The sequence below is a fragment of the Cricetulus griseus genome, chromosome 4, assembly GCF_003668045.3.
Source record: "Cricetulus griseus strain 17A/GY chromosome 4, alternate assembly CriGri-PICRH-1.0, whole genome shotgun sequence".
Classification (NCBI taxonomy): Eukaryota; Metazoa; Chordata; class Mammalia; order Rodentia; family Cricetidae; genus Cricetulus; species Cricetulus griseus.
In genome coordinates, this window is record NC_048597.1 from 171386296 (window position 1) to 171403795 (window position 17500).

Consider the following 17500-nt stretch of genomic DNA (forward strand, 5'->3'; position numbering starts at 1 on the left):
TAAAGACATTTTCATCTAGCCACTTGGATTCAGGTCACAGGCAGAACAGTACAAGAACAGAGATAATAGAAGGAATTTGCAAGGTAGGAATTAGTTAATGTGACTGTTAGTGGAGAAAGGTAAAAATCTAAAGAAAAATTGTCTTAAAACTAAAACCTGAACCTAACAATCTCATAGGATACCTAATAAATACACAAAATTATATTTCTAATGTAAAATACTTGGAAAATGAAGTTTATAAATGCTAGTATAGTAATTGAAGCAGCCAGTCCACTCCCACATTTTACAAGGTTTGTGTGACAAAAGTACACAGCAGGTACTTTTACTATTAATATTCCCATCTTTAGTGTGCCTTTATTTGTTAGCTTTCACATCACTGTCAGAGAAGCCACTGTTTGTGAACAGCCCCATTCAGAGTCCCAACAGAGCCTTCAGCTAACAGGTAATAAGGAACTGGGCTTCCTCAGCAACTTGTTTGAATATCCTGAGAGTAGCTCTTCCTTCATTCTAGTCCCAGGATGACTGCAGTCTTGCTTGGCAGCTCAAGTACACTTAAGACACCTTAATTTAGAACTTCCTAGATCAACTCCTAACTATCTTTTGGAAGCTGACATAGGATGGGTCCTGTAGCAGACTTACATTATCATCTTTCTATGGAGACTGTCACAGGAGGAATGTAAAAAGCCAGCCTGAATAGCTTAGTGAGAGCTTTTCTCAAAAGTGGGGGGAAAAAGCATGTGTATTTAGGAGGACTGGGGGTTGGGGCAGTGGCTCAGTGGTAAGCATACTCAAAGCCCTTGGTTTGATACACGGTATTACAGAAAGAATGGAGGAAATGGAGGGAAGAGAGCGGAGGGGGGAAGAAAGGAAATCTATGAACCAAATAAGAAGTATAGAAATGGATCCGTGTGTGTGTGTGTGTGTGTGTGCGTGTGCGTGTGCGTGTGCGTGTGCGTGTGCGTGTGCGTGTGCGTGTGCGTGTGTGTGTGTAGTATGGTTGATTTTCTACCAAGGTGCTCAGATGGAGTAAAGGATTCTCAACAAACTAATGACATTGAACAACTTGGTATCCATTTGTTACAAGAGAACTCTTTTTTTTTTAATCTTTATTTTTCTTTTTTTATTAATTTGTTTTTTACATTTTAATCCCAGTTTCTCCTCCCTCCTCTCTTCCCACTTCCCCCACTTTCTCCCCATCCCACCTCCCATCTACTCCTAGGAGAGGGTAAGGCCTCCCCTAAAAGATCTATTAAGTCTGTCCCATCATCTTGTTAAGACAGGACCAAGGTACCTCTCCATACCTCACACCCCTGTGTCTAGGCTGAGCATGATATCTCTCCATATAGATATAAGAGAACACTTAAGTCATTTAATTTATCTTGAAGAGGGTCATGCTGATTTAAGAATCAAAGCCATTAAGTTTTTAAGAATACTCAAGGAAAAAAAACAACAGGTAAAGATTTCTTAGGATATATAAACATGAGCTAAAGATAGAGGAAAGTGGTAAGTTAGAGTTTCCTGAATTGAAAAATTAATGCTTTTCAAATAATATTAAAAGAACAAAAAACATACCCCAGCTTGGGAAACAGCATCTTTAGTGGTTCATAATTCTGATGCCCAATAATGTATTTATAAGCAAAATTTTAATTTGAAGAGCATTAGTATCTTGAAAGTACATTTTCTAATCATGATCATGGATATCATTCCATTGATTTGTCTCTTGATTTCTTTTAGTGATTTTTATAATTTTCAATGTGGCCATCAACTCTTTCTGTTAAGTTTATATTATTATTTTGATTTTATGAATGAAATTACTACTTTTTGGTCATTTATTACATTTGTACAGAAATAGAGTTGATTTCTACATAGCAGTTTCCTGTATTTTCGCTGAATTGAATTAGCTTTTAACATTTTTATAACTTCTTTAGGGTTTTCTCTGTATGATTGTCATTTTCCATAAAGGTCTCCTGTAAAGATGCACGATTTCTTCCTTTCCACTGTATCTTAGATGTTCATATATATTAAAATTGATAACCTTGTGCTGTGGTGCCTATAAGAAAATTCTGTTTTTAAATATTAATTATTCATAAGGAAGCATTCTTTGATCTTCAGTGTCTTTATTTGTAGGATCAGTAGATCTCTAAAGTGTATGTTACATATCAGCAGTGTATTTGTTGCCAAAAAGTAATACAAAGGGGTCACGTTAGAAGTGTTTTGAGTATATGTGAATTTTGTATATAGTTAGCTCTCAGCCTAAAGGCTTTTATATTTCCTAATGTTAATGCTTAAATGAAATAAATAAGAACTTATTATTAGATTTCCTATTTGGGTTCATTTAATCATGTGTGGCTGTGATAGTTACAAAACTTTTCTTAGTATCTGACATTTATCAAATGTTTAGAAACTAAGTTTATTAAATTTTATTTGTCGTTAGAATTTTTTCTTTTAGTATTTTGAAGGTGCACTGATTTGAAATTTCCTACTTTTATTTTTGGTTAGGTATAACCCGAAAAAATCCAAGAACACCTCTTTCTGATCTTCAGGGCATGAACACTCTAAATGAAAAAAATCAACAGTAAGTTTTGTATATGTTTGCAAGGAAATAATGAGATAAATAACAATCTTATAATTTTGAATATTGCTGTACAGCCTGACAGCCCTTCATCTTGTGATTTTTCTGTGCCAGCTTGAGTGTTGGGATTATAGATGTGTGCTACCACACTCACTGAGATTTAATCTTTCCCTGGAAATTAACAAGCTATCAGTAGATCTCAGATTTCCAAAATATAGTTTTTTTTCATTTAGCTGTGCTTTCTACTTCTTCATCTATTCATTGTTGACTGTGGCCTTAAAAATACTAAATGGGAAATTCTAAAAAATAAATTTTAAAATACGTGCCATTCTTTTATATTAAGATGACATCACTTTTAAGCTGGGCGGTGGTGGCACACACCTTTAATTCCAGCACTCAGGGGGTAGACTTGAATGAAATGCTTTTAGCTTTTAAAATTGTTGCTTATCTAGGCTTCTTTACTTTATGCCATTGACCATATTATTGCTTTTCTCTTTTGTTTGAAGCTGGATTTTGCTATGTTATTCTGGCTAGTCTGGTACTTGGTATGTAGTCCTTGCTATGTACTGGCCTTGAATTCAGGCAATTTTCCTGCCTAAGTATCCCAGATATTGGGATTTATAGAAGTATACAACTGTATCTGGCTTTTGACTAAAAGTTTTATGGTTAAATTTTTGCACACATAATTTTAAAAAGTTACCTGAAAGAACAAGATATTGTTCTACAAACTGGTCATGTGCTTCGTTGCTTGCTCTTTGTTAAGGTGCACTTTCTGGTTCCTGAGCCTGTTCTGTGATAATTCTTCTCTCCCATGTGCTGGTGCTTTAGATGGTCTTTATTAAAGCACTTGGCCTCCTTTGATCTTCTATTTTATTTGATTTCCATATCTTTTTGGCTTTGTTCGTCTCTCTCATTTTTTACCTCTGTTATTACTGATTTAAATATATCTTAGACTGATCTATAATTCACCCTCATACAATGAAAATTTTTATGTCATATGTTATGACATTTGTTATGTCATCAAGCCTTGTCAACCTTGCCCTTGAAAGACCTCCCAGACCCCTAAGGGCCTCAGGATCCCAAGGAGCTCCCGAGACTCAGAAACTAGACCAAGAGCTGCAAAAGCAAGAGGGTTTATTGAACGAATGCGCATTCGGGTGTCAGCAATGTCGGGAAAGCTGCACACCCCAGCAAGGGTTACAGGCTCCTTATATAGGAAAAAAATGCAGATCAACGTACAGGCAAGGGGCACAAAGTGATTAATTACAAAGTATGATCTCATGTTAGAGTGGTCACCCAGATGTGACCTGCTTTTTTTATAAAGGAAAAACCATAGAATGTACCCTGAAAAGTCCTTGATTGTCTGTTGGCCAGCCAGGTGTGACCCAAAAAGGATTGTTTGTCTGCTCTCGGGTTGGGGCCAACTTCCTTGTCCTGGGCCAAGGCCTGTGGGAAACTTTTTCTCTCTGTGAACTAAAATCTTTCAAAACTTTTTCTCTCAGCAAACTAAAATCTTTCACCCTTAAATGATATTTGGGAATTTTTATCACAATTTACTACTTCTATCATATCAGTTCAAGCTATCCTTATATTTTGCATGGGTTATTTTAAATTAACCAGGTTTTCTCCTCAGCCTCAAAAGTTATGCAGTAGCCAGATGTTTGGTTTTATAAATATAATGAATCATGTTAATGTTTACTTAAAATCCTCATGATTTTTTCTCACCCATACCAGTAAAAGCCAAAATCCTTAGGCTACCTAAAAAGGCACATTATATCATGGTCTCTTTCTTACTGTATCTCAGACTCAGCAACTACATGCCCATTTCAGGGATTTTGTGTTTGTTTTCTTTAACAGATAATGGATTCATTTACTTTATTTCCTTCTAATGGCTATTTAATTACTTTAAAATATTATCTTTCAAATGCCAGTCTTCCTATATAATGCAGAGGCTGTCTTTGAGCTCCTCAATGTAACTGCCTGACCTGTAATTCTTGAACCTCCTGCCTCACCTTTCCCAATTTGGGGATTATAGGCCTATAACACCACACTTGATATCTTTTGTTTGTTTGTTTTTTGAGACAGGGTTTCTCTGTATTGCTTTGGAGCCTGTGCTGGAACTTGCTCTGTAGACCAGGTTGGCCTTGAACTCACAGAGATCTGCCTGCCTCTGCCTCTGCCTCTGGAGTGCTGTGATCAAAAGTGTGCGCCACCAATGCCCGGCTCACACTCGATATCTTTATTTAAGCTGAGCCTTATCCATGAGACCTTAACTACTCTATTTAAAAGCTTATCATAGTTCATTTTGTTTATTAGTTTTTATCCTTCACCTGGTTATTTCACCTAGAAATGTTTTCATATATGCTTATTAGTCTCCTCATACTTATTATAAACCATGGGATGGTAAGGACTTTTGTCTGTTTTTTTAATGTTGTTGTAGCAAGAGTTCTAATTGGTTTTAATAATGAAAACCTGGAGTCAGATACAAGGTTTCATGCTGAAAGTTCAGAGAAGCAGAGCAGCCGGTCACTAGTTCTTACCTCTACTGAATCCTCAGACCAAAGGGGCGATCCTGTCCCTATGAATCCTCAGACTGAATGCAATGAGCTCCTGTCTTCTGCCTTATATTCCTCTCAGCCTAGCCATATCACTCCTGTGTCCACGTTCTTAGTGTTGGTATTAAAGGTGTGTGATCCCAAGTGCTGAGATTAAAGGTCTGAGCCACCGCTGCCTGGCTCTTTTTCTGTTTTAGTCTGGATCAATCTCATGTTACCCAGGGAGGCCTTGAACTCACGGAGATCCTCTTGCTTCTGCCTCCCAAGAGCTGGGATTAAAGATGTGTGCCACCACTCCCTGGTGTTTATGGCTAACTAGTGTGGCTAGCTCCACACTGATCTTCAGGCAGCTTTTATTTGGTTTTGGTTTTGGTTCGTCAAGACAGGGTTTCTCTGTATTGCTTTGGAGGTTGTCCTGGAACTCACTCTGTAGACGAGACTGGCCTCGAAGTCACAGACATCCGCCTGTCTCTGGCTCCTGAGTGCTGGGATTAAAGGCATGAGCCACCAATGCCTGGCCTGCAATCTTTATTTGTTAAAGCACAAACAAAATATCACCACATGTTGTGTGTGCAGTGACAGAATAATTGACATGTAGTTGGTACCAAGTAGTTATCTTAAACTGATGGATGAATATATTCTGCATATTCATATATGTTACTAATGTACTAATTTCAAAACTTTCAAGTCTTCTTTCTCAGTGTTTATAAGATTCTTTTCTCTTAAGAGTATTACTTGTAAGCCTGGCATTGGTGGCGTACTCCTTTAATCCCAGCACTCGGGAGGCGGAGGCAGGCGGATCTCCGTGAGTTTGAGGCCAGCCTGGTCTCCAGATCAAGTGCCAGGATAGGCTCCAAAAACCCCATCTTGAAAAACCAAAAAAGTATTACTTGTAGTCCCCACCCCCTACTCCCATGCCTAGACAGTTTTCTTCTAAGGTTGTTTGTATTTTGTTTTGTGTGTGTTTTAAATTTTGTTTTTTTGAGACAGGGTGTCTATGTAGCTCTGCTTGTCTTGGAAGGCACTACATAGACCAAGTTATCCTCAAGTTCATAGAGGTCCAACTGCCCCTGCCTCCAGAGTTCTGAGAGTACCATACCTGACCTCCTTCAAGTTTGTGTTTTGATTTCTTTTCCATGCTAGTGGCTTTCCTTGGATGTCTAGTGGAATACTGGTCAGCTATTCATGTTTAAGACTGAACAGCAGTGTCTGTTTGGGTGTGTGAAGTCATTTCCTGAAACATCAGTGTGTTTCCCTTTCAGTTGGCTAAATTCTCTCCCACAATTTATGTTGGATTATATAATCTCAGCTGTTCCCATTCTTGGAGAAGCTAGATAAAAAGGAACTTTTCAATTTCCATGATTACTGTTGTTCAAATTATAGACTTTCTCTTTCACCCCTTATCCACTTAAAGAAAGAACAGTCAAAGCCTGAGAAATGTGCAAAGATACATCACTATTGTTCTTATTCTCTTTGTTCTTAAGTGTTAATTCCTTTAAAATATTATTTGTATTTTTGTGGGCTTCTGAAGAGATTTAAATCTACTATCTTTACCTGGAAAGCCCTTCATAACATATTATGCTATAATTACTGATAATTGTATATTCATTCCTCTGACTCTAGTGCTAATAATAGTGCTCAATCTGTAGCAAGAGCTAAATATTTTTGGTTGATGTGTCAGTTGCATGTGTGTTTAAGAATAAGATGTCTGAGGAAAAAATTAGATATTCTATAGAATAATGTGACCTATTAGTGTTATAAATTCTAATGGGAGCTTTTGAAAGCTCTAAAAAAGAAGAAAGGCATCATGGATTCTATTATGTATTAAAATATATAACTTATGTATAACAATATGTTAATGATGTCATCTATATCATGTATGTCATCTACCTGTCATCTGTATAGAATCCACTAAACTTTTTCTGAGTCACAGAGAGGTCCCACTTGATTGGTAGTCATTGTAATAAAACCATTTTATGCTGCTTAGCATTAAAATCTTTTAATGTTCCATATCTAAAATTTAACATATCTCATATTAATATAAAAATAAAGTAATTAAGCAAATCATACTAATTCTTTTTTCACAGTGATACATTTGATATTGCCTGGAATGTCAGAACTGGCATTCGCCAAAGCAGACTACCAACTAGCAACACTTCTTTGCTTGATAAAGATGGGATATTTGCTAATTCAGCAAGCAGCAAACTCCTGGAAAGAGCTCATGGAATTCTCACGTCAGTATTGATTAGTAATAGATTTCTTAAAGGAGTTTTATTTTATTAAATTTTTTACTGAGCAAATGATGAAAGATGAAGTATTATTTTCATGGATATAATTTTGATTGAAAAAGATTGAAATGTTCTTAGTTTTAAAACTATGAGTCCAATGCATTAGAGATAACATTGCTTTATTTTCTGTTTCAGTTTTTCCTATTCACTAGCAAAAGCCAAAAAAGGTTAAATGTATTAATTACAGGGAATAATTATTGTTCTTTTTTTCTAGAGAAAAAGAAATTTAGCTCTTTTTAGGATTCCCTGTCATTGCTACAATTACGCTTTAGATCTAGCACTTGGACAGGGAAATTCCATGAATATGGTAAATGATAGCATGGATAGTGTCATATAATACTTATATTTCATTACCTGATGAAGGAATGTCTCGGACATGGAGATAATAATTATGTCTGATGTTCCATTACACTAATGCTTTAGTGTATTTCAGGCATTTCCCAAGCAGTTATTTTTTTCATGTATCATAAACCCCGATGTATGCATGAATTGGAGTCCTGAATTTCTACTGAAGTAATTGCTTAATAGCATCAATAGGCTTAATTTATAGAAGTCTTGTTCTACTCTGGAAGTGTGTACTAACTTCACTTAATTCTCTCAACAATGCTAATAAACAGGTGGTCTTAACTATCCTTGTTTATAGTCAATCATAGTAAAAGTAAGGTTTAGAAAAGTTATACATTGGTAGGGGGAAAACCAGATATAATAGGCCTTTTAACTTCTCAGCCAATGTTCTAAGCATTGAGCTGTATTCACTCATTTTGTGAAACCATAATGAAAGTTAACTTTTGTTGATGAGTAGGATAAATGAATAGAAAAAATTTCTAAACACAAAGATTATGTTTTATGAAGTGTATATTTTTATTTAGACATATTTATTATATACACAGTGTTCTGTCTGCATGCATCCTTGCAGGTCAGAAGAGGACACCAGATCTCATAATGGATGATTGTGAGCCATCATGTGGTTGCTGGGAATTGAACTCAGGACCTCTGGAAGAGCAGCCAGTGCTCTTAACCTCTTAGCCATTTCTCCAACCCTGGAATGTATATTTTTAACCATTTATGAAATTTAGGCATCTCTTTTTTTTTTTCCCCCGAGACGGGGTTTCTCTGTGTAGCTTTGGAGCCTATCCTTGCACTCACTCTGTAGACCACGCTGGTCTCGAACTCACAGCGATCTGCCTCCCGAGTGCTGGGATTAAAGGTGTGCGCCACCAATGCCCGGCTGAAATTTAGGCATACTTTAAAAATCTTTTAATGGTAGAAATAAATCTTAGTAGCCATTGAAAAGTAGAACCCCTCCTACATACAAGAAAGTACAGCAGCATATCACTAATCTTCAGGCTCAACTCTGCTTATTACCAAATTACAAAGCTGGTATTTACTCCGTGTCTTGTCCTTGCTTACTCTTTTTTTCTCATTGATACCTGCTTGATTCAGTCAGATAACATTTTTGTATAGAGGGGCCCATATTCCCCAAATGAAGTATTTAGTTGCATTGAGAGAGTTTTTTTTTTTTTTAAGGTTTTTCAAGACAGGGTTTCTCTGTGTAGCTTTGGAGCCTGTCCTGGACTCGATTTGTAGACCAGGCTGGCCTCAAACTCACAGACTGGCCTGCTTCTGCCTCCTGAGTACTGAGATTAAAGGCGTGTGTCCCCACCACAAGGGCTTGAGAGAACCCTTAAAAATCACTCATTTATACTCTAGTTTCTTTTTCTTCTAATGAATGTTTTATCTTTATAGAAGAAACAAAAACTTCAAATCAAAACCTGTTCTTCCAAAGGTGAGTACTGTGAAAAAAAAAAAAAAAACCCTTAATTGTTCCCTATTGAATAATTTTTTTTATTATTTATGCCTTATTTATGTTCAAAATAGATTATATGTTCTTAGTTCTGTTAGGAAATAGATAATCCTAATAGCTCAGGCAAATAATTACTTTTGATAAATACCATTCTCTAATATCTTTAAAAGCTGAAATATATAAGTTCTGTTTAGTAATTGCCACATTTACATAAGGTCTTTTCATTTTTCTTTGAGCCAGGTTAAAGTGAAACTGAATTTTGAAAACATTTCTAGTTAGTGATTATATTACTGATGTTATACAGTGTTTCTATAAAGAGTTAAATAATCTCTGTGGGTCAGTGGTCTGTTGTAAGTACTTAGGTCTGCTGTTTCAGCATAAATACAACTTTAGATAATAAATTGAACAAATATGCCCACATGCCCACATGCTTCATTTATAAACACTGACATTCAAATTTTATACAAATTTTTATATTAAAAGTGTTTTTTTTTTTTTTTTTTTTTTGAGACAGTTTCTCTGTATTGCTTTGGAGGCTGTCCTGGAACTCACTCTGTAGACCTGGCAGGCCTCAAACTCACAGAGATCCATCCACCTGCCTCTGCCTCCTGAGTGCAGCGATTAACCAATGCCCACTAAAATATTTTTTTAAAAGACTGGTGTGAGGGTGCTGGATTGGTCTCACATCTAGTCTGTATTGTAGAACCCAGAGTTTGCACTTCTGGGTCTCTTCCCCTTATTTGTTTTTGAGACAAACTCTGGTCCTGAGTGTCCCTGGAACGAGTTCATCTGTATATTGAATCTCACATTTCTACTGCACCCTCCCCAATGAAGGCCTTCTCAGTTACCTACCTCTGGGAGTTAATGACTTTCAAATTCTTGATAGTCTCTAGGCTAGTAGTTCTCAACCTGTAGGGTCACATATTAGATATCCTGCATATCAGATATTTACATTATGATTCATAGCAAAATTACAGTTTCAAAGTAGTAACAGTAATTTTTGGTCGGGGGATCACCACAACATGCTGTATTAAAGGGTCACAGCACTAGGGAGGGTGAGAACCGTGGCTCTAGAGCATAGGGAAGAACTTTAGGTAGATATTCAAAGGACCCACTTTTTTAAAAAAATTATTTTTTATATTACAATCCTAGTTCCCCTCCTTCCCTCCAATTCCACCTCTTGTCCACTCCTCAGAGAGGGTAAGGCCTCCTGCTAGGATGCTAACTAAATCTGCCCCATTACCTCATTGAGGCAGGGCCAAATCATCCACCTCCCCCTTCTCCGTGCCTAGGACGAGTAAGGTATCTCTCCATAGTGATGGGGCTCCACAAAGTCAGTTTATGTATTATAGTTACATCTTGGTCCCATTGCCAGTGGCCTCATGAACTGCCCAAGCCACACCATTGTCACCTGTATTCAGGGGTCCTAGTTAGTTCTATGCTGGTTCCCCAGTTGACAATGTAGAGTTAGTGATCTCTTACTAATTCAGGTGAGCTGATTCTATGGGTTTTCCCTTCGTGGTCTTGACTCCTTTGTTCATATCATTGCTCCTCTCTTACTTCAGTTGTACTCTGGGAGGTTAGCCTAATAGTTGTAGATTTCAACATCTGCTTCCATCTGTTTCTGGAAGAGGGTTCTAATTTCTCTGAGGTAGATTGTAGGCTGGTTAAACTTTGCTTTATGTATGGTATTCACTTATGAGTGAGTACATACTATTTGTCTTTCTGGATCTGGGTTACCTCACTCAGGATTTTTTTTTCTAGTTCTGCCCATTTGCCTGCAAATTTTAGGATGTCATTATTTCTTACCTCTGAGTAGTACTCCATTGTGTAAATGTACTATATTTTCTTTATCCATTCTTCAGTTGAGGGGCATCTAGTCGAAAGCACCCACATTAAGCCTCTCATAATCATTTATAACTCTACCTCCAGGGATTTAATACCTTCTTCTGGCCTTTACCATCAGTACTTACACACATGTGGCACACCCCCCCCAACATGACACTAGCAAACTGGATCCAACAGCATATATAAATGACTGTACACCTTGATCAAGTGGGATTTATGTCAGGTATGCAAGAATGGCTCAACATTTGCAGCTCAATGAATCTAACTTATGAGCAGTAAATGACAAAGAAAAATGATGTGATAAAAGCCTACATCCTTACATGATAACATACTAAAGGCTATGTATTTTATAGATAGCTATTTGCTAGTTTTTTTTTTGGTTCTTCAAGACAGTGTTTCTCTGTGAAACAGTCCTAACTGTCCTGGAACTCACTCTGTAGACCAGGCTGGCCTCAAACTCAAGAGATTTGCCTGCCTCTGTCTCCTGAGTGCTGGGATTAAAGGTATGCATCACCACCTAGCTCAATAGCCAGTTCTTACCAAATGGGGAAAAGATATGGCTATGGCACAGATGCCTTCTCATACCACTTCTATTAAAATAATACTTAAGTCTTAACCAGAGAAATTAGGCAATAAAAAGAAAAGCTACCCAACTTAAAAAGGAAGCAGTGTAATAGTCTCTGTTGTCTTGTGACATGTTCTTACAGCAATCTCTAAAGATCCTCTAAGCACTATTAGAAATAATATGTGAATTCAGTAAAGTTTGAGAGCACAAATGCAATGTAAAATCATGCTTTAAAAAAACTAATTGTACTATCTGAAAATAATTATAAAAGCAATTCAGCTTATAACAGCACCATAAAATACAGAATACTTATAGTAAATTTAACCATAGAAATGAAAGATTTTCACACAGAAAATTGTAAAATATTGATGAGACAAGTTGAATACAACACAATAAATGAAAAGTGAGCTTTCCAATTCATGGCTTAGAAAATTATTATTAAGATAATTTCTAGCACCTAATGTGACTGATAGATTTATATATGGGATGTAGTCCCTATTGCCACTTTATATAGATGTGAAAGAAATAATCTTAACATAAATACACAAAATTTCCCAAATAGTTAAAGCAGTCTTGAACAAAAAGAATGAAACTTGATATGTTGTGCTGTGTTATTAAAGAGTTGTAGTAATCAAAAATAACATTAAATGCCATTAAAAAAAGAGAGACAGGCTTGAAAGGTAACTCAAAGAGTAAAAAAAAAGTACTTGTCACATAAGCCTGAGGCTCTGAGTTTAAATCCTGAGAACCCACGTAAGTAGCATGCATCTATATTTTTAATGTTTTTCTTCATAAATTTATTTAAATTGGGATAAATTTTATACATTTTATTTAAAATAGAAATGATTTTATGCATTTTATTTAAAATAGAAACAATCTCATTTTACAATCAATCTCAGTTCCTTCTCCCTCCCATCAAAATCTGTCAAGTCATTTGGGGCAGGGCCTAGGCCCAACCCTATGGCAACTCTGTTGGACACAGTTTGTCAAACAAGCCCACACTTATTCTGAAAAGGCCACACCTCCTAGTAGTGCCTCTCTAATGACCAAACATTCAAATATGAGCCTGTGGAAGCCATTCCACCACATAGACATACCAGAAAGTCTCAATTTAACACCAAAGAAGACAGCCTTATATCTTTGTACATGGAATGCTCAAAATTCAGTGGGAACTCCTTCGACTATAAGATCAGGTAGGTGCAGCTGGGGCAGAATTACATACAGCTGGTAGGGAGACACAGACTAGAGTGGCTGTTAGGTTCGAAGTCAGGTTATATGATTCTACTCATCCCATGGTTCTAGGAGGCTCTTAGAGACGTCATCCTAGGATACACATAGGAAGCCTAGTTTCAATTCAATAAAATAAATATGTTCTAAAAGGATGTATCCCAGCCCATGGGAGTAGTAAGTAGCAGGATAGCCATGAATTCTAGGTCATCTTGGGTACATAGATAGTATCAGGCCAACCAGACTATAAAGGAAGACCCAGTCTCCAAAAAAAAAACCCAAAAAAACAAAAAACAAAACATGTCAACTATGAGTGGTCCTTGTTTCTAGCTTCTTTAACAGGAGGTCCGAGAGGCGTTTGTGAGACGCGTTTGCGAGACCTCAAGATGGGCCGGAGCCAGTATATAGCAGAGTCCTGGCAACAACCAAAATGAACCATTTTATGGCCCTCAGGGGGATACTTGGAGTTCTTAAGGTCAGGGTACAGGCAGAGTTGGAATGAGGGCATCACTTTGTTGGTATAAATGTAGGCTTCAGGCAGGATACTGGTAGGGCCTTCTGGTGGTGTATTCTCCCCATTCTTGGATGGACTGGCATTGACTCCACCATGAAGTGACCACTGGCATTGGACTTGAGGTAACTGAAGTGGGACTAGAATTGATGGCTGGTGTTGGGCTTGAGGTGACAGCAGATGTTGGAGTATAGGTGAAGGCTGATTTTGGAGTTGATATAACTGCTGCTGTTGGACTTGAGGGAACTGCTGGTATTGAACTCGAGGTGATGGCAGGTGTTGGAGTAGAGGAGACGGCTGACATCGGACTTGAGGGTTTGTTGAAATTGGAATTGATGTAACTCCTGAAGCTGTAGTTTACATATCTGCTGGTGTTGCTCTTGGTCTTGGAGTGACTGCTGGTGTACTTGTTTCTGCTGAGTGTCACATTTGAATCTCCTGCCTTTTGCTCGTTGGTTCTTGAACCAAACCTTCACAACTGTGGAGTCCATGTCCATTCCTGAAGCTATTTCTTTAATGACACTGGCGTTTGGAGATGGGTCCTTTAAGAATTGCTTTTTCAGTAGAGCCAGTTGTTCCCAAGTGAGTGCAGTTTATGTCTTATGTGGGCCTTTCTGGTTCTCACCCGTGAAGGGCTCAAACATACTGTTAGTATTCTTGCAGAAGATGTGGTTTCCATTTCCAGTATCTGCCACCTTAGACAGCTCCAACCTGCCTTCAGGAAGACTGAAAGAGGGTAGCATCTCCACTCTAGCTGCTCCCAGGTACTTAGTTCTGCAAGTAAGGAAGGGAGCTATTTTTAATGTTTGTAGAGCAAGATGTGAAGTGGAGACAGAAGAACCCCAGAACCTCATGGACTTTCTGGCATATGTATTAGTGGAACAATGTGAGAGTTGACAGCCAACACCCAAGACTGTTCTCTGACCACCACACTTGAACACAAACATTCACGTACACACATCACATATACACCCACTCTAAAATAGTAGAAATAAAAAAGAAAACCAGAAGGTTTTTTGAAAAAGGCACAGCCAATAATGGGACATTATAATGAACCCAGGGAAAAGCCTGCATATTTATGGTCAATTGATTTTTGATAAAGGTGCCAAGAACACACTGGATAAAGAACAGTCTCTTCAATAAAAGTGTTGGCAAAAGGAATAGAAAAGAATGAAACTGGGCCATAATTTCATGTCATATACAAAATACCCATTGTACATTAATGAATTAAATACATCACTTACAACTGTATAAAAGAGCTGTATGACACTTGTGTGGGCAGCAATTTCTTAGATATTTCAAATACACAGGAGACAAGCAAAAATAGACAAGTAGTAGTATATCAAACTAAAAAGCTTCTATATATCACAACCATATGTCTAATTTACAGTCAATAGCCAAAATATGTACAGATAAGTAATGGGGAAAGGACCCAGATAGATGTTTCTACAAGGGAGACATGCAAATGCCCAACAGATATACATACTTTCCAAATGCTTAATCACTGATCATCAGAGGAGTACAGATAAATCCCAAAATGAGATACTAGTTCATACCTCTAGTTAGAACAATTATCAAAAACATGGAAGTTGGACTGGGGATATAGGTCAGTGGTAGAGTACTTGCCTGCATTAAAGATAGGTTCAACCCTTTACATTTGTGGGAGTGGGATAAAGGATAAGTAGTTTATAGCCATAGTGGGATTCTACTCAATCTTTAAAAAGGAATTCTGTGATTTGCAACCCTACTAATAAACTTGAAGATGCTTATGTTTACTGAAAAAACCCAGATGAAGTCACATTGTGCAACATCTCACATGTGGAATCTTAAAGTTGGGCTCACAAAAGTAGAGAGTAGTAGTCAGATATCAGTGCTGGATGTGTTAAGAAGGGAAGATACTACATTAGGTTTTGCAGAGCAAATGATTATTTTCTGAGATCTTTGTAATTTTAAGATCCCTTCTTTCAGAACCTTTGAATTGTGCCACACTTAGCATTTAGTTTGTACACATCCAGGTCTGAGATGACATTTTCTTTTAGGTAACAGGTTAATTTGATGCAGAGAAGTGTCTACCTGAAATGGGACTATTTGGATGGGTTACACTTTAATCCATCTGCAAGATAGTAACTATAATAAGTGCTTTTGGAGTTTTCCTCATAATAACTCAGAATTGACACTTCCATTTTAATATCCTTTTTTGAACTATTCTTTGTTTGTTTTTTTGAGGCAGGGTTTCTCTGTGCAACAGTCCTTGCTGTCCTGGAACTGGCTTTGTATATCAGGCTGGCCTGGGACTCACAGCGATCCACCTGCTTCTGCCTCCAGAGTGCTGGGGTTAAAGGCCAGCGCTACTACTGCCTGGCTTCCTTGAACTATTCTTTTGCACTGTATTCTTGTAATGATTCTGCATTGCCCTGTCTTAGTGACTTTCCTATTACTGTGATAAGACACTGTTACCCAGGACAATATAGAGTTTATTTGGCATCACCACCACCCAGCTGAAAACCCATTTTTCATTAACACCTTTTTTGTATCCTAACATGGTAGAAGTGTTACCCACTAGCTGATGGGTCCTTTTGTTCTAGCCAGATACAAATTGTAGGTAGGCAAGGAGTGTCTTCAAGTGCTGGCCTTGGCTGTTTATGTATCTTTTAGTATTTGATAGCAGTGAGTAGTGGTAGGCAGATTGGAACAGCAGCAGGTGGTACCTTTTAGTGTTATAGCTCTCATCTAAGCCTTCGGTATTGGGTTCTACAAATGTTAGAGACCCTGCATGGGTCTAACAAATCAGAAGATACCTGAAAATAGGCAGAGGCCAATGTTACAACAGCCTGGGGTATGTGGGACCCGTGGCTCTAAAGGTTTGATATCTTTCTAGTCATCTCAGTAGCCAGCATCTTTTCTTTGACTCCTTATAGCCATTTATCCTTCAGCATTAGCTCTCTGTCTTATTTTTATTGCTCCTATTCCTGCTGGATACCCCCTCAGAGTGTAGAAGTGGCTTCTTTGGTGATGCAGTAATCTCTATCTGCTTGGCCTGCTGACCTCTTAACTTTATTTGTTCAGCTATTAAGCAGTCAGCTGCCTTGCTACTTTCACAGTTGGACCCACACAGATGCTGTTACTATGTTTTTCTCTGATGCTGCTTCTTACTATATAACAGCTCAGCCCACAATACTAACAGTACAAAAGGAAAGACCATGTGACAGATGGTTTTTACTGGGCTCAGCATTTCAGTATTAGTTGAGGCAACATTAGATTGAGTCTTGCAGCACCTAGGCAGCTTTCTGTATAAGAGAAGCAGTGTTGGGCCAACCAAGATGCACTCTTGTGTACCAGTCACAGCACACCACCCATACAAAAAAAGGTTTGTGAATGCACTAGTCACCACTTCTTGTACCAGTCAGAACAATTTCACTGCTATGCCTCTAGAGCAACTGCTCCCTCTCTGGATTAGGTTTAAATGTTGCTGGGTCATCTACAATTCACTGAAATTTACTGTAGCAAACAGTCTCTTTTAGTTGTTTGAAATAGCCTTAGCTAGTCTATGTCTTGAGGAGCTGGAGTAGTCAGCTCCAGTCACTATCTGACTTTACCAGAGTGTCCTTGCAATGCTCAAAACAGGGCTGTAGTGGCACTGACTGTTCTTTTGCTTAAGGCTACCATGGCATCAAAGGAGAGTCCAACAGGGAGCCAAATTGCCCAATCTCCCAATGCCAGTATTTGTTTATATGAAGAAAAGCAGGAGTGCATACAATAGGAACTTTAAAACCTTATTACTAAAAGTGATTTTAACAGTGTTTAATGTATGCCTAGTGCTCCAGGGAAAGGTGTATCTCTCATTTCTTCTGTAGTGCTGAGGTTTCATTGAATTGAGTCACATTGTCAGGTTTCAGCTGGAGAGAATTGAGTAAAATTTGTAAACTCAGTATAAAAAAAGTAATTACTGGAGATGTTTTTAAAGTAAAAAGCACGTAACTAGTTGGGACACATGACTATTTAAAGCCTTAAAGATCTAGAGTAGTAAAACATCACTGCAGAGTGAGCCCCAGTTATAACCAGTCAGAAGGAAGCTGCCAGTACACTCAATTACTTACGGGTACTGTTGACTCTTGTATACTGAGGGGATC

General features: G+C 37.8%; 1 protein-coding gene across 6 annotated transcripts in view; it reads left to right on the forward strand.

Moving 5' to 3' along the window:
• Positions 1–17500, forward strand: part of Myo9a (myosin IXA) — a 178756-nt gene that overhangs the window by 88743 nt on the left and 72513 nt on the right. For all 6 annotated transcript variants that reach the window (XM_027414855.2, XM_027414857.2, XM_027414860.2 and 3 more), the window contains 3 exons: positions 2500–2575; positions 7215–7361; positions 9162–9201. In XM_027414855.2, coding sequence (XP_027270656.1) covers positions 2500–2575; positions 7215–7361; positions 9162–9201 — 263 coding nt within the window. The remainder of the gene's footprint in view (positions 1–2499; positions 2576–7214; positions 7362–9161; positions 9202–17500) is intronic.